Raw genomic sequence first — 14,632 nt, 5'->3', positions numbered from 1 at the left:
ATACAATTTTTTGAGTGTTGTGACAGAAAGGAACAGGGTGTCACGAGAGGGTGTAGTGACAGGGATTTCATTTAGTTTGGGGATCAGGGAAACATTTATGAAAATTAAATGCATATAAAAGGGAAATGGGCACACTGTTTTCTGGCCCAGCAACAACACGATGGCGTGCCACATATCATCTAACGGAGTAATGTGGATGCATGTCAGTTCTCATGGAAAAATGTCAAGATACATTGTCATGTGAGAAAAGCATTCCTCAAACAGGTAAGTGTAGGATGATCCCATTTTTGTAAAATCACGTGTGTTTTTACAGTCGTGTTGGGAACTTTTGGAACACTGTGTACAGAAGATGGTGATACTTCCAAGTGTCTTCATTTCCCTTTTTATACTTTGCTGGATTGCTTGCATTTTCTTAAACAAAGGCTTATACTTTCTTTATAAACAATAACAATAAAAATCCCTAAGAGGTTACATATGTCATCAAGCTACTATTTCTATGTCATTCTTTGCTCTTTTTCTAAAAGCTCTTGATCATGTCAGAGACATGTTTCTAAAAAATAAAAGCTCTTATTGGAGACCAAATGACATTAAAATATTAAAAATGCACTTCACTAATCTGATAAACACACGAAGACCCTGTTCCACACTGGGATCTTGCTTCTCCCTGAGCATCTTCCCAAGGCTCTGTGTCAGACACAGCCCATCTCCTGAAAGAGGAATGGGCAACTTTAGCTGCATTTGGGTTTATTTTATACAATTTTCTGAGAAAACCTGGGCGTCTAAATATTTTTAAAGACTTCCGAGATGCCTGTGTGTATTGAGGACCACTTGCTGGGCCTGCTTCTCATTCCCTCAGTAGGTGAAGGCTCTCCTGCAGGTATGTCCAGCAGCTGGTAAAGAAGTCCACCTTTGACACCAAGTTTGTGGTTACCTTGTTTATCATTTTATCCTATTAGGCAGGAAAGATTGAATTCAGTCGAAGTGGGATGGTGGAAAATATTGGAGAATATTGTTATTACTCAATAGTAAGCAGCAGGAAAGCCTTTGGGAATAAAGGTAGTCTTCTCAGTGTTTTTATAAGTCATATGAGAGTCAGTGTCTAACCTGCTTCAGCACCTCTCAGGAGCCCCACAATCAAAGCTTATCACCCAGCTTCTTGTAATTCCCCATAAAAAGAAGAATGATTTAAGAAATGTCCAGTGTATACTGTGTTTATGCAATCCCTGTATTAATAACCTTCCTTTCTGTAAAAGCTACTTCTATTTTTAATAAAGTGCTAGCAGCTTGTGTGTTTGATTGGCCTGACTTAATCAGGAGAAGCATAGTGTGGGCTCACAGTAGGGAATGGCTTGAAGTATATTAAGAAAGATGTATCAAACTGGCAGAGCCACCAAGTATTTTTAGTGCTGAGATTTGAGGTAGATCCATCGTCCGTGCTGTTTTTCCCTAAGAAGCTTGTCTGCCTTGTCAGCTGAGCTGCTGTGACTGGGAGTGCTGTTTTTTAGTGAGTTCATCAATTAAACATTTGACGTTGCATACATGTCACAGTAACCTTTTTGATCAGTTTTTGGAGAGGAAAATGTGAAGAGGTTTTGGTAAAAATCAAATGGTTGAATAGCTCCATGATGTGGATTTCTGTGAATGCAACACTGTAATTCTCATTGCAGCTTTCCAAGTCCTATGGGAAGATTGAGAAAGCCCTCAGTGCAGGGGACCCCTCCAAAGGTGGCTATGTCTCTTTGAATTACCTAAAGGTTGTCCTTGACACCTTTGTATACCGGTTACCAAGAAGGATTTTTATCCAGCTAATGAGAAGGTAAGAGACCCATTGTTTCACTGCCATTTTTCCCCTAAACGTCAATCATGAGAAGGAAGAGCTTCGTTTATTTTTTATTAGTGTTTTAGACTTTTTACTGTTGAAAGTTTCAGACACATACAAAAGCAAAGAGAATAATCAGGAATCCACTCATGTATCCACCCACTCCCCACTTTCAACAGTTATGAGGTCCTGGCCAGTCACTTCATTTGTGTCCCTATTCGTTTTCCTTAGCCCCAGATGCTTTTGAAATAAACATCAGCCATCTTCCACATGTCTCTCTGAATGATGTGAACTCTTTGAAACCAAGGCAAAAATCCTGGTTTCACATCAAATAGATTATCAGCTCTTTTGATAAATATCCAGCCTGGGTTCAAATGTAAGTGCTTGTCTCATGTCCTCTTCTGCAATTTGTATAAGTGAGGATCCAAATCAAGCCTTTCATTGTCTTTGGTTGGTTTCCCACAGTGCCGCTTTCATCTGTCGACTTCCTCTCCATTTGTTAATTTTAGAAGTAATCTGGATTGGTATTCGAAGTTCCTTACCACCCACAGTGCATTGCACACGCTCTGTCTCCCTCCCCAGCCCCCTGCCCCATGGAGTCGGCGAATTGGCATGTTTTGTTTGTCTGCTTTGGGTAAGATTTCCTGTGGTGGCAAGCATGCACTGATGGGTGTCTCCCTTTTGTTCATGTTAGCAATCATCGCTCACCCTGCCTAGCTCCCCTGTCCTACTAGAGATTGTAACATGGTGATGTGCTGCGTGGCTCAGTCCTTCTTCCAAGGTGAATGCTTCCCTGTCCAACTGGTTGGCACCGAGAGCAGTTAGTACAAGGAAGGCAGCGGTCCTCAATTGGCTTCGCCGTGAGGATTTCATTTTTATTGTGGATCCATCGGCTACTTTTCCAAACAATGACCTGGTTCTCTAGCATCCCCCATAAGTATCAATAATTATTATGAATTTCCAGATTTGATGTGTTTTAATTCACTACAGCTCTCCTCTTGCTCCTCCTCCTTCATTTTGGAAACAAGGTGTTATTACCTAGCCCAGGCTAGCCTCGAACTTGGGATCTTCCTGCCTTAGCCATGCCCATTCAGTATTCCTAGAGACTCAGTTGTTCCATCATGGCCAGCAGGGACCTCTTCATGTTGGCTCCTGAATCCTGTTGCTGTATCCTTGACAACTTTCTTGCTTTCTGGTTCATGTGACAAAATGTGTCAGGGTCATCACATCCATCTTTTGCCTGAGACCTGGAATAACCAAGGAAATCTGCCTCCTTTCAGTTGGAAATAGGGTGTATATATATATATATACAGACCAAACTCTGGGTAAGTAATATCTCTTTAATTTACTGGCTTTCTGTCCCGATGAGCAGAGAACCTTTTCCCAGGGGAAGGGAGGTAGAGGCTAATGAGAAGATTGTCCTGTGTGACTTTGGATAGCTGGTGGATGCTGTGGGGTCACCCAGAAAAGAGAAGCCTGAGAGCAGGGAAGGAAACACAGCAGGAATCTGCTCAGCGGGATCCACGCCCTAGGGCACTCACTTTCCTTGACAGCACCCTGCATGGCCAGAGAGTCACTGTGTCCCAGCACCATGACTGTTAGAGTGAACAGCAAAACTTGACCCTTGGAGAAAATAGTTCTGTGGCTCGGGCTCAGAAAATAGCTCTATTACCCTGCCTGTTCACGGTTAAATACAAATAGTAATTTAAAAATAATAAAAATAAAACCCCTAAACTCACCATCTGCCATGCCTCAGAAACTGTTTTCATTGCCCACATTTTCTTCCATTTCAAACCACGTACATGAATAATTTTTACATTTGTAACCAAGGTACACCTATGGTTTTACATTACGCTTTTAAAAATAAAAATGTATATTATAGACGTCTTCATATTGGCTTCATAGTCTTTAAAGTTATGATGTTAATGTATACATAAAATGTCATTCAGCTAATATCTGTTGAATGCCTGTCTCTGTCAGACACTGTGGTATGGTAGAAGCTAAAACACAGAAATAGCTCCACAGAGAGTGGCTCACCGGGGCAGTGGGTATGGTGAATGCATAAAAGGAGAACATTAGGGACGCAGGGAGGCCAGGGCGGTGCTGTTGCTCTAACGTCTTCTTGCAAGGGGCCAGGGCTCTCATGAGTCCCTTTTTGCCATTCACCCAGAATTCCCAGTGGAACAGGACACAGGAAGCAAAATCCGAGTGAACCCCCAGTGTCACTGTTGTGAATTAAGAGTGGGGAAGCATCTTTGGTCCAAAAATCCAAATTCTGAAATGCTCCAAAGCCTGGGTCTTTTTGAGTGTTGACATAACGCCAGAGTGGAGAGTCCTTTACCCGATCAGAACACAGGCAGGCTAAAAATACTGTACAAAACCCCCTCCGGGCCAGGAAAGGTAACATGAGATGCATGAAGTTTGTGTTCAGAATTAGGTCCCATCCATGTAAATATGCAAATATTCCAGTCCCTCCCAAAAAAATCCCCAAACTGGAACACTTCTGCATCCAAGCACTTCAGATATGGGATACTCCCTTGTATTACACCTGTCTCCTGGTGTCCAGATCTGTAAGCAGAGACTCAGCCTGTGTTCCTGGCCGACTGTTCCCTTTATCATTTCATAATAGCCCCTCCATTCCTATGGATGTCCTTCATGGTCTGTGTTATATGATATTAAATTATCCTTAACAGTTTTTTGACCTTTCTTTTTTTTGAGACTGAGTATCATTATTGTAGCCCAGGTTGGCCTCCAATTCATGATCCCCCCTGCCACAGCCTCCCAAGTGCTGGGATTACAGGTGTGGGCTACCAGGCCCAGATTTTGGGGCCTCTCATTATTACTCTGTTGCTGTGAAGTTTTACTTTTTCTTATGACTCAGTCTTAGTAGGTTGTATGTGTCTGGGAATTTATTTATTTTTTCTAGGGTATCCAGGTGATTGGTATACAGTTGTCACTCATGATCATTTGCAGTTCTTTGTCATCTGTTGTAATGTCTCCTCTTCATTTTTTATTTTTATTTGAGTCTTCTCTTTTTTCTTAGTCTAGCTAAAAGTATCTTTTTGTTGATATTTTTAAAAATCAGATCTTATTTTTGTTGATCTTTTAACATTGTTTCCTAGTCTGTATTTATTTGATTTATTTTTTCTCTGGTGTTTGTTAGTCCTTTCCTTCTGCCAACATTGGGCTTATTTGTTCTTCTTTTTCTCTTTCCTTCAAGTGTAGGATTCAGTTGTTTATTTGAGATCTTTATTCTTTTGCATGTAGGCATTTGTTGCTAAAGTATTCCTCTTAGAACTGCTTTCGTTGCATCTCATAAGTTTTGTTATGTTTTATTTTCATTTTTATTTGTCTCAATATATTTTTCAATTTCCCTTTTAATTTTGACATTGATCCACTGGCTGTTCAAGAGCATGAAATTTGATTACAATGTATTTGTTAATTTTCTGAAGTCCTTCTGCTATTTGAGTGAGGCAGTTGGACAGGGTTGCAGGAGAGGCTCCAGGTTAGGTGGAGCCACTGAGGGGATGATGGCTCAGTGCCTCCTTTCTGTGCAATACCTGGGGTGGGCTCTGAGACTGGGTGTGGACTGTTGTAGCAGATCCAGCCCTGACTGTCTGTTGAAATTTGCTGTAGTGGGTGGGGTTGGCAGGGTGTGGGCTTTAAGGTCACACCAAGTGCTGTTGAATATCTTCCTTGAGTGTGGTACAGCTAGCTGTCCTTTGCCATAACACATACTACTAGGGTTGTTTTCTTCCCTAGGTGGGGCAGCAGGTTAGGTTCCAAGGCTGTCCTGGGAGGGTGACCCTCTAGGGACTCTAGCCAGGTAGAATGTTCTCTCCACTCTGGGAGTGACCAGCTCTGCTCTGTAGGTAGGCCATGCTGGCACCTCTGCTGTTGCACACGTACTACATACAAGCTTTCAGAGCTACCCTCAAGCTCTGTGTGTTGTTTGCTGTGGGTTCTACCTCCTTGTTTATTTCTACCTGACCCCAGATAGCCCAGCCATTCTGTCTCCCCTCTCCCTCTGAGGTGAGGAGGGAGGAGCTTCCTGGGAAGCATCTTGGGACTCTGGGAAGCTAGGTTTCCACCTCTGGTTCTGTGGTCCCTGGCCATTGCCTGTGTGGTACCATGTTGACATGGGGAAGGGGTAGGGGATACAGACAAAGTGAGATCACTTCTTTTATGCTTTCCATGCATTTTTTATTCCATTTTGGGTACCACACAGGTGACGGGCATATTTTCACTTTGGGGGAGTTTTGCCAAGATGAAATACATGTGGATGGTTGCTACTTGGATTTTCTGTGGAGGGTAGTGAATCCTTTGGCTGCTTTTCCTGCTGAGTTATTGATATCACCTGTCACTTTGGTGAATTTTTATAAGGATTACTACAGTGTTCTGTAAAAGAGTAGCAGTTTACGTGGGCACCAATACCATGTGAATGTTCTGGCCTCATGTACTCATATTTCCAGCATTGAATGTTGACATGGTCTTAAAGTATTGATAACTTAAGAGGCATAAAGTAGTGTCTTGTCATTGTTTTAATTTGTACTTCTTGGAGTACATTGAGCTTGGACACTTCTGTGTGCCCATGCCATAATTGGGTCTCCTGTGGTGTGAGTTCTCTTTATGTTCTAATTGGCTAATGCCCTGTGATAGTTTTTAAGTTGGTTTTATCTGCTTTTCATTTAATGTCTTATAATTAGATAATTAGTAAAAGATAGTCATACTCTTGCTCGGTGCTGTAGCTGCCTTTCTCAGCTCGCCATTTCCCTGTCACTAGCAGGATACCTCATTGTTCTGCAGTTTACATTTCAATGTAACCAAGTACATTAGTCTTCTCTTCTGTTGCTTAAACTCATTAATTCATTATCCTTACTGAGGTGTGCTTAAAAACCCTACTCTCTTCCACTTGTTTTTCTTATCTTTAAAACGAAACACTTTAATCCATTGTAATATCAGTTGGGTATCCAAATTTTAAAAAACCTTTTTTTCCAAATAGATAATCTATTTTCCATGACCATTTATTAATTCTTTCTCCCACCATTGTTTTTAATATCAGCTTTGCCAAATTTTAATTCTTATTTAATTTGGTCCAAATTTATATTTCTTCAATCTAGATTTCTGTTTTATATGGACATATCTGTATAAGATTCTGTTGATAGTGGTTCATCCATTGTACAAAGTAACCTTTTTCTTTTCTGTCATGCTTTTAGAGAGTACATTGGGTTCCCCATACTGTCACAGGTATTGGTGACTGTTAAAGGATTTAGGACTAATTATGTCATCTCCAAAGAAGGGAGTCTATACTGGATTCTACCATGAAAACCCTGGACAGGAAAACACGAGTTTGAGGTGGAGAACAGTGAGTAGCACTGGTGGCCATCTGGTCCACACGGGGTTGCCGAGGTTCCTCTTTCTTGTGCTCTCCTCTCGAGCCTCCACGAGAAGGGGAATGCCCCATAGCACTAGCCAAGGACATCTCTAATGCCCCTCTACCTTCCTCAGAGCATCTCAGGAAACCAGGATTCACCTTCTAAATTTAGGCTTAATATTTTTTAATTTACTAGGATGAGTCCTTGTTTTATGTTGGGCAAATTTTGTCTGGCTTTTAGTGATTTAATAGTTCACTAAGAAACCTGAACACAAATATTCATAATCACCCCAAACTGGAAAAAACCCAAATTAGTTCAGCAGGTGAAAAGATAAACAAACCAGTGTAGACATATGATGGAGTATTTTTCAGCAAAAAAAAAAAAAAAAAAAAATGAGTGGACAGATCTCAGCAATGCTATGCTAAGTGACAGAAACCAATCTCAAAGCGGCTACTATAGGGTGCTATTTATACAACATTCTAGAATAGGCAAAACAGCAAGAATGGAAGAGAGAGCAGTGGTTTACCAGGGCCAGAGGTAGGGGGTTCTCCACAGGCAGAGCATGAAGGTTTGGGAGTGATGGGAAGGTTCTATATCCTCAGTGTAGGAATCTACAGGAATCTAAATAAGTAAAAATTCATGAAAATCTATACCAAAGGCAAAAGTCAAATGTGCTGCATTGTAATAGGAGAAATAAAATTTTAAATGCATGCTTATTCTTTTTTCTAAAGGCAGACATTATAGGAAAGAATAAAGAAGGAAGTACAATAAAATCTAAAATCTCCCACCTAACAAAATGATTTGAGAAATTTTTCTTACTTATACCATTTAAGACTGGATAGTATCAAAAACAAACAGGCATTTATTTTATTTTATTTTTTAATAAACTCAACATCTAGGGCTTACATTAAAAACCCTAACAGCTTAGTAATGAGGCATAAAATCTTGATCTAAATAATGTTTTAGAGACTTTAAAAGCTATTTTCCATATGTGTATTTTAGTGAAATGGCAGACTGTAACTGAACAGTGAACCTGACCTTCAGCACTAACACGCTGTGCCCTATCTTTTATATGAAACGTCTATTAAAACAAGCCATGTTGATATGAAGAAGGAGGTTTAAGGAAGAGTTGAGAGGATGAGGGCATAAACACTTAACTGGCACATTCTGCAGGGTCCGCAAAGGTCCGTCTATCCTGCGAATTGGTCTCCACTCAGAACACCTCCTGTTGACAGTGTTTCCATTCTTGCTGGTAGCATTAGCAGCTTGGCAAAAGTTATGCAGCCAGAAGAAATGAGCCACTTAACCCAGATCGTGTGACATGCAGAAGCAACATGCCGGGGTATAGTTTTGATTATTGCTAAACCCTCTTTAGCCCAGGCACCCAGGATCTCTTCTGTGTATATGGCATCCTGGGAAAGGCAAAGCAATAGGGCTGGAGATGAGATGAGTGGTTGGCAGGGCCTTGTTGAGGGGAGGCCATGGCTCCACAGAAGCATGAGGAAGTTCTTGGAGTGATAGGGCTTTTCCTAATTTAGGCCTATGTTGGTCCAGGTCCAGGCTGATCAAAGACACTGTGCTAAAAAGAGGGGTTGATGTGAATTTCTTACAGAATCTTTGTCCCAAGTGAAGGCAGAGCAAAGTGAAACCAGTACAAGAGGCAGCACCTCAGAGCAGGAAGCAGTGGGAAGCCATTAGCACTTTTAGGTTTGCAGGAGTGGAAGAGGAAGCAGGTATAGAAAGAAGAATGAATTGTGGCTAGAGGAGGTGGTGCACTGCAGGAGATCAGGTCTTAGGAGGAAAGCTGTAACCAGTAGGGAAGGAGCTGGGGAATAAATAGCTCACTGCCTCTTACCTTTCACCTTATGATCTGTGGCTTCCTTGATCTGGTCAAAATCAGCTGAAAGCCAGGAGTGTGGAGTCCAGATGAAGCAAACCCAGAGCATGACACAGAGCAGACAGGGAAGAAAATGGATCTGGGTGGACAAATGAAGATTACCCTTTAATAGACGAAAGCCACTGGTCGTCTCAAGGGTGAAGACCTTGAGCTCTTCAGAGTCCTGTTAGCTGCTCTATTACTGCAGAGAGAAGTCAATCCAGTTATGTCACCTCTCACTGCCCTTTCCAGGGCATCCTCCTCCCACTGCCCATTCTGGGTCTCCCTACCTTTCTCTGCCAGTGTCTTGCTGGACAACATCATTCCCTAGTGAGGGGCAGATCTTCCTTTTACAGGACCTCAGTCCTAGGTGTGCATCTCTTTTCTGGGCTACCACAGCTAGATTAAGGCAGGCCATGCATCCTGGAGGACAGCACTCTAGTTCACAGCTATTTTCTCTCACTGACTCTGTAATAGGGTCTTCAGCAAGGCCATCCACCTTCCCATCAAGCCAGCTGTTCAGGGTGATGTACCTCTTCACCAACAAATGAGACCTTTGGTCCAAGACCCTGCTGCCTTGGTCATGGTGGCAATGGAGACCCCAAGCAATAGCAGCAGAAGAAGCAATAGGAAGGCAGATCTGCACCTGGGAAACATACATCACTTATCAAGATGGGTCCCTTCCCCCTCTATGATGGCAGGGGTCCAGTGAAGTCTTGACCAGGTGCCTGCAAAGTCCACCCAGGGCTCAGCCCTGGCTTCTGTTGTGGCAGGTGGGGTTCTTAACAAGGCAGTGCTAGCTCAGCTTTAGTGATGAGAAGTCTGTGGATCCAAACCAACACATTGCCTCCATTCTTGCCACCGTGGTCACTTTTGTATGAAGGCCTTGAATGGCACTGGGTTGCCATGGAAGGTAGTAGACTGGCATCCTCAGGACAGGTCACCTTTCCTCCTCACTATGGGATCCTCTTCCACAGTGCTTGCCTCCCAGCAGTGCACGTGTGTATGCACAGTCTGCTTACTTTCTGAGATCCGTCAGATGCTTCTTTATCACCAATTTCTCAGTCTGATTCTTTCAGAGCCCCTGATCCATCAGCCCATCAGGCCCGGCCCATGATCAGTACATAGACTGACCTGTGCCCTAAGGAAGGTATGAATCTATCTGGAGGTTCTCTGCTATCTCTGGCCAGCCCAGGCAGGCCTGTGTGAGTGGTATGAAACCTGCCATTGCAGGATGCTGACAGCATGCTGCATGGCCCATTTATCAGCCAGGCCCATACCTTTCCCTGTGTCACCGAGGAATGAGGAACTTCTCTGAGGCCATAGATGTGAGTGGAGGGAGATTCACGAAGTAGTAGGAGGAGGTGCAATGGAAGTTGGGAGCACCTGTTCATGCACACTCTTTCCTGGCCTACCTGGGCCTGGCCCCATACAAGCCATTTCCACTGGGCAATGGAATGCTACCACACACATTTAGTTTATGACCCAATGGATCAGTTAACACCTGGCTCATCCAGGCTGTGTGAGCTTCACAATTGCCTTTGTTCATTGATCGATGTTCACACTCTACCAGGCCTCAGTAGCAGGACAAGGGTAGAGAGGACAAAGCCTGTCTCCAAGCATGGCTGTGTATGAGCTTCTCTTGGGGACTTGCTGGGGGTTCCATGGCATCTTTGCCACAGGCACTTGCATTAGCATGGTGTGTTCTGGGTCAGAAGGCTGAAGCAGGCCCGCAGGTTGCAGTGAGCTGAGACCACCCATAACTGGTTTTCACTGACCTACTGGTCAGAGCTGGCTGCCTGTGAGTTTCCTGCAAATGCAGCAGAGTAGCAGGACCAGATTGTTTCCAGGCACCCTTCAAGAACACGATCCTTGGCACGAGGGCCAGCAGCCTTTCGCTGCAGAGGGACCACTCCAACCAAGATGCCTCAGAGCCCTGGGTCCCTAGAAACTTTACAAAATGGTAAGGCCCTGGACTTTGATGGTGTTGTATCCTCACCTCGGCACGTGTACATCTTTCTACGGCCTCCAGGTATTTCTTCCTTCCTCTTACTAGAAGGAAGCTAACATAACGATAATCAGCGTAATGGGCCAGTGTGCTGACTATGGCACACCATAACAATTATCTGCAGGTCCCCTGGGCGAGCCTTGATGGCAGCTCCTGCATGTTTACTTCCTGGGAACACAGAGGGGTTGACACAGCCCCAGCACAAGGCTATGTAAAGGTGCACTGACCTTCCTGCAGGGAAACCTCGACTAAGAACTGAGAAGCTAGCATCTGCTGCGTCTACGGATGACAGGGCTGTGTGGAATTGCATGCGTGGTTGCCATAGTCACCTGATTCAGTTTGGAATAATCCAGTCATTATCCAATATCTGAGTAGCTTTTGCATTTGGCCAAACAGGTAGCTTTAGTGGAAATAAGATAAAATTCAGTCCCCAGCTTTTTATTCTTTGGTGGTGGCTCCAGTCTACATTTGTACAGGGAGAGCAAAAACAGGGAAGCATTGTGGCTTTCTATGTACTGTGTTGTGAGAGATTCATCTTCTGTTTGGCTTGTCCTATCACTACACTCTTATTCCATGGACCAGAGAACCAGTGTGATGATTCTATGGGAGCAAGAATCTGTGTTCTCATTATAAACTCAGGAGCCAGCAAAGTAACCACAGGATAAGCCTGTAATCCCACTGGACCCTCTGTGAAATGGACTTGGCCTCCACTTTGCCTAGCAGACCATGCTGGCTCTGTGGTTCTCCAGGATTATCATCCATCAGAGCCACTGTCTGATGACCCTGAGTGCTTGGGATAGTCTCCTTCCCTTGATGCACGGTCACCTTGGTAACTGGCTGATGGACTTTGTGGACAAGGTTTGAATGAAGAGTCTGGACCTCTGGGAAAGGTGAAAGGAAAATTCTCAGTGTGTACCTGTGCCTGTGTTGTGGGGTTGTTCTCTGCCATAACTGGACTCTGGGTCTGTGAGTTGGTTTGGGTCTGTGACATGGGCAAAAGGTCACAACTTCCCCTGTCAAAGACTCAGGTCAGGCTCCTGCCCATTAGGCCTAGGGCTTTTTGTGCATACCTCGAGACCCATACACATTGGTCAATACCTTCCTCTTTCCTAGGGACGCTGTGGTTTCTGAGTTACTGCCAGAAACCCTCCAGGGTTGAAATGCCCTGATCATCCTGTGGCTTAGTATGATGAAGGCTCTGAAACTGTGGCTTCAGTAGATAGTGTCCCAGCAGGAGCTAGGACCTTGGTAGAGACAATCTCTGCTTACAGCGGCACAACAGAAGACACTGGAGGTGGGAGCTCAAGATTGTGAGGGTCTCTCAACCCATGCTCAGGTGTCAATAAACCCAACCAGGAGCCAGAGGGAAGTCCAAGTACTGTGGCCACTGGGTACAACATGTGGGCATGGAACACAGGAGTGGGGAAGTAATGCAGGAGGGGCAGACAGAAAACCCTGCACATAGCTTCTTCACCTGTGTCCTTGTGGTGGAGAATGGATGGTGCTTGGGCGACAGCAGCGTGTGGGCTCTGTGCAGGTTGGTCTGAGGGGTCAAGCAGAGCGGGGGTGTTTTAACTCCCTGGGGAGAAGCCAGGCATTTCTGTAGCAAATCTGGAGGAGAACTTAACTCCTGTGTTTTCATTTCCACTTGCTGTTTGTTATTTCCTACCCAATTATTATATTCACTGTTCAGTTAAGGACAGATTTTTCTCTAGACTATTTTGAAGTGCAATTGTAAGGCTTCAATCTTAAATAAATTTGGGGTATGTCAGCCGGATTAGGTTGCATTTCCATAGGACATCTGGGTGTTCATACACAGCATTTCACATGTTGTCACGGTGTGATGCTGTCCCAGAGGGCCCTTGCAGCAACGCCTTTCTACCTCTGCCTCATCTCCTCTTTCCTAGATCCATGGCTCTGAATTCTGGGGTTATGGCACATTCATATGGAGTGACATGTTGTGCAATGATTCAGAGATTTGTTACTTACCAATAATGAAGTTCAAATATGCAGATGATTCTGTTTTCTGGTAAAGTACAGTGGTTCTCTGTGAAGTAACACCATTTATCCTTACTGCTCAAGAGAAGGAAGGGGTGGGTGACATCCAACAGCAGAACATGCCTATCACCTTACTAGTGTGTGCCTGCACACAACTCTGCCAAGCTAGTGTGGCGGGGGAGACATTATGTCTAGTGGAGGCTGCCATCCATCAGAAGCCAAGGGCAGCAGGACAAGGGCAGTAGTCATGCAGGTCGTTGTTTCCTTCCGTCCTACACACAATAGTTCATGCCTCCATCTCATGCACTGCACTTTCACCACACCAGCACCTTCCTCTCCTCCCTGCCCCTGAATTTATGTGGCTTTCTAGGGGATATTTTGGGTCTCCCCACCACCTTCCCTCAACAGGTCCTTCGAGATGCAGTATGTGAGTGGTGGGAGAGAAGGTTCTGTCCACTAGATGTGCTCGATCTTTACCAACATGTTATAGGAGAAGCAAATGCATACAGAGGGTGACCCTGGGGAAATAAGGGAACCATTCACTCAGTGAATGAGGTAGATAGGCTGCAGAGGCAGACAGACAGGCTGCAGAGACAGACAGGCAGGCAGAGTGACCCTAGGTAAGGCAGTTGGGTAGGCTGCTTGAAGGAGGTGGTTTATCGTGGGCCTGGCATGCAGGTGTCAGGAATGGGAAAGGAGGGCTGCTGTGCATTGCACCCCTTGAGCATCAGCCCCGCTGTTTACTGCAGAGGCCATTGCCTTCCAGGCTTGCAGAACCATCTGAGGCCCTCGTGTAGGAGGGAGCTTGGTATAGCTGGGGATGGGAGGGAGGATAGAGACCAGAGGTTTAATTCAGGACACATCAAGTTTGAGATGCCTGTTAGAACAGAGCCCAAGTGCTGCTGCTGATAGGCTGCAGCAGGCTCAGAGAAATCCAGGCCTGAAATGTACACATGGGCTCCACGTGAACTCTGCAGCATCCCGATGAAGACAGAAGCAGGACAGGATGCCAAGAGAGTGAGCAGGGATGGAGAGGAAGTGAGATAGCGGCCATGGGCTTTAGGATAGCACAGAGGAAGACACCAGCCCACGAGGTCCTCGATCCTCTCCCTTCTCAATGCCCCTCTAGTCCCGTGTCACTGCCACGTCCACTTGCTCCAATTCTGTCCTTCCTCCTACCCCAGATCCTTGCTCCTGTTCTCATTGTGAGCTGCCTCTGGTCCCTGTGACCTAAGTGATTAGATCTTTGTTACTCTTGGCTGTCTCCTCCATGGTAGCCATCTGCTGAGTGATGAGGCTTTTGGAGCCCTGTGACAGACATACCCATGTGCCTTCTCCCTCTCTGTGATGGAGTCACGTGCTGATGTGGGTCTCTGCCTGGTCCTACAGGATGGGGAAGATGGCTTGGGAAGGATATTTAGCTCCCACCATCAGTCTAGAGGGAAAGCTTCTGGGAAATAAAGGAACCAGTGGGTACAAGTAAAAGTAAGAATCAGATGTGTCTATGTGACTTTGGTTAGCAGTGGTTATTATGGGCTTGCTATTAAAAGTATGTA

General features: G+C 44.7%; 1 protein-coding gene across 8 annotated transcripts in view; it reads left to right on the top strand.

Annotated features, from left to right (window-relative positions):
* Efcab6 (EF-hand calcium binding domain 6) overlaps positions 1 to 14,632 on the top strand; it is a 225,839-nt gene that overhangs the window by 78,356 nt on the left and 132,851 nt on the right. For 6 of the 8 annotated variants that reach the window (XM_074084642.1, XM_074084640.1, XM_074084641.1 and 3 more), the window contains one exon: positions 1,668 to 1,816. The exons of the other annotated variants lie outside the window; for them this stretch is intronic. In XM_074084642.1, coding sequence (XP_073940743.1) covers positions 1,668 to 1,816 — 149 coding nt within the window. The remainder of the gene's footprint in view (positions 1 to 1,667; positions 1,817 to 14,632) is intronic. 8 annotated transcript variants of the gene reach the window in all.

This window comes from Castor canadensis, chromosome 8 (genome assembly GCF_047511655.1).
Source record: "Castor canadensis chromosome 8, mCasCan1.hap1v2, whole genome shotgun sequence".
NCBI classification, from domain to species: domain Eukaryota; kingdom Metazoa; phylum Chordata; class Mammalia; order Rodentia; family Castoridae; genus Castor; species Castor canadensis.
The sequence above is the reverse complement of the archived record's forward strand: the minus strand, read 5'-3'. Positions and strand labels throughout refer to the sequence as shown.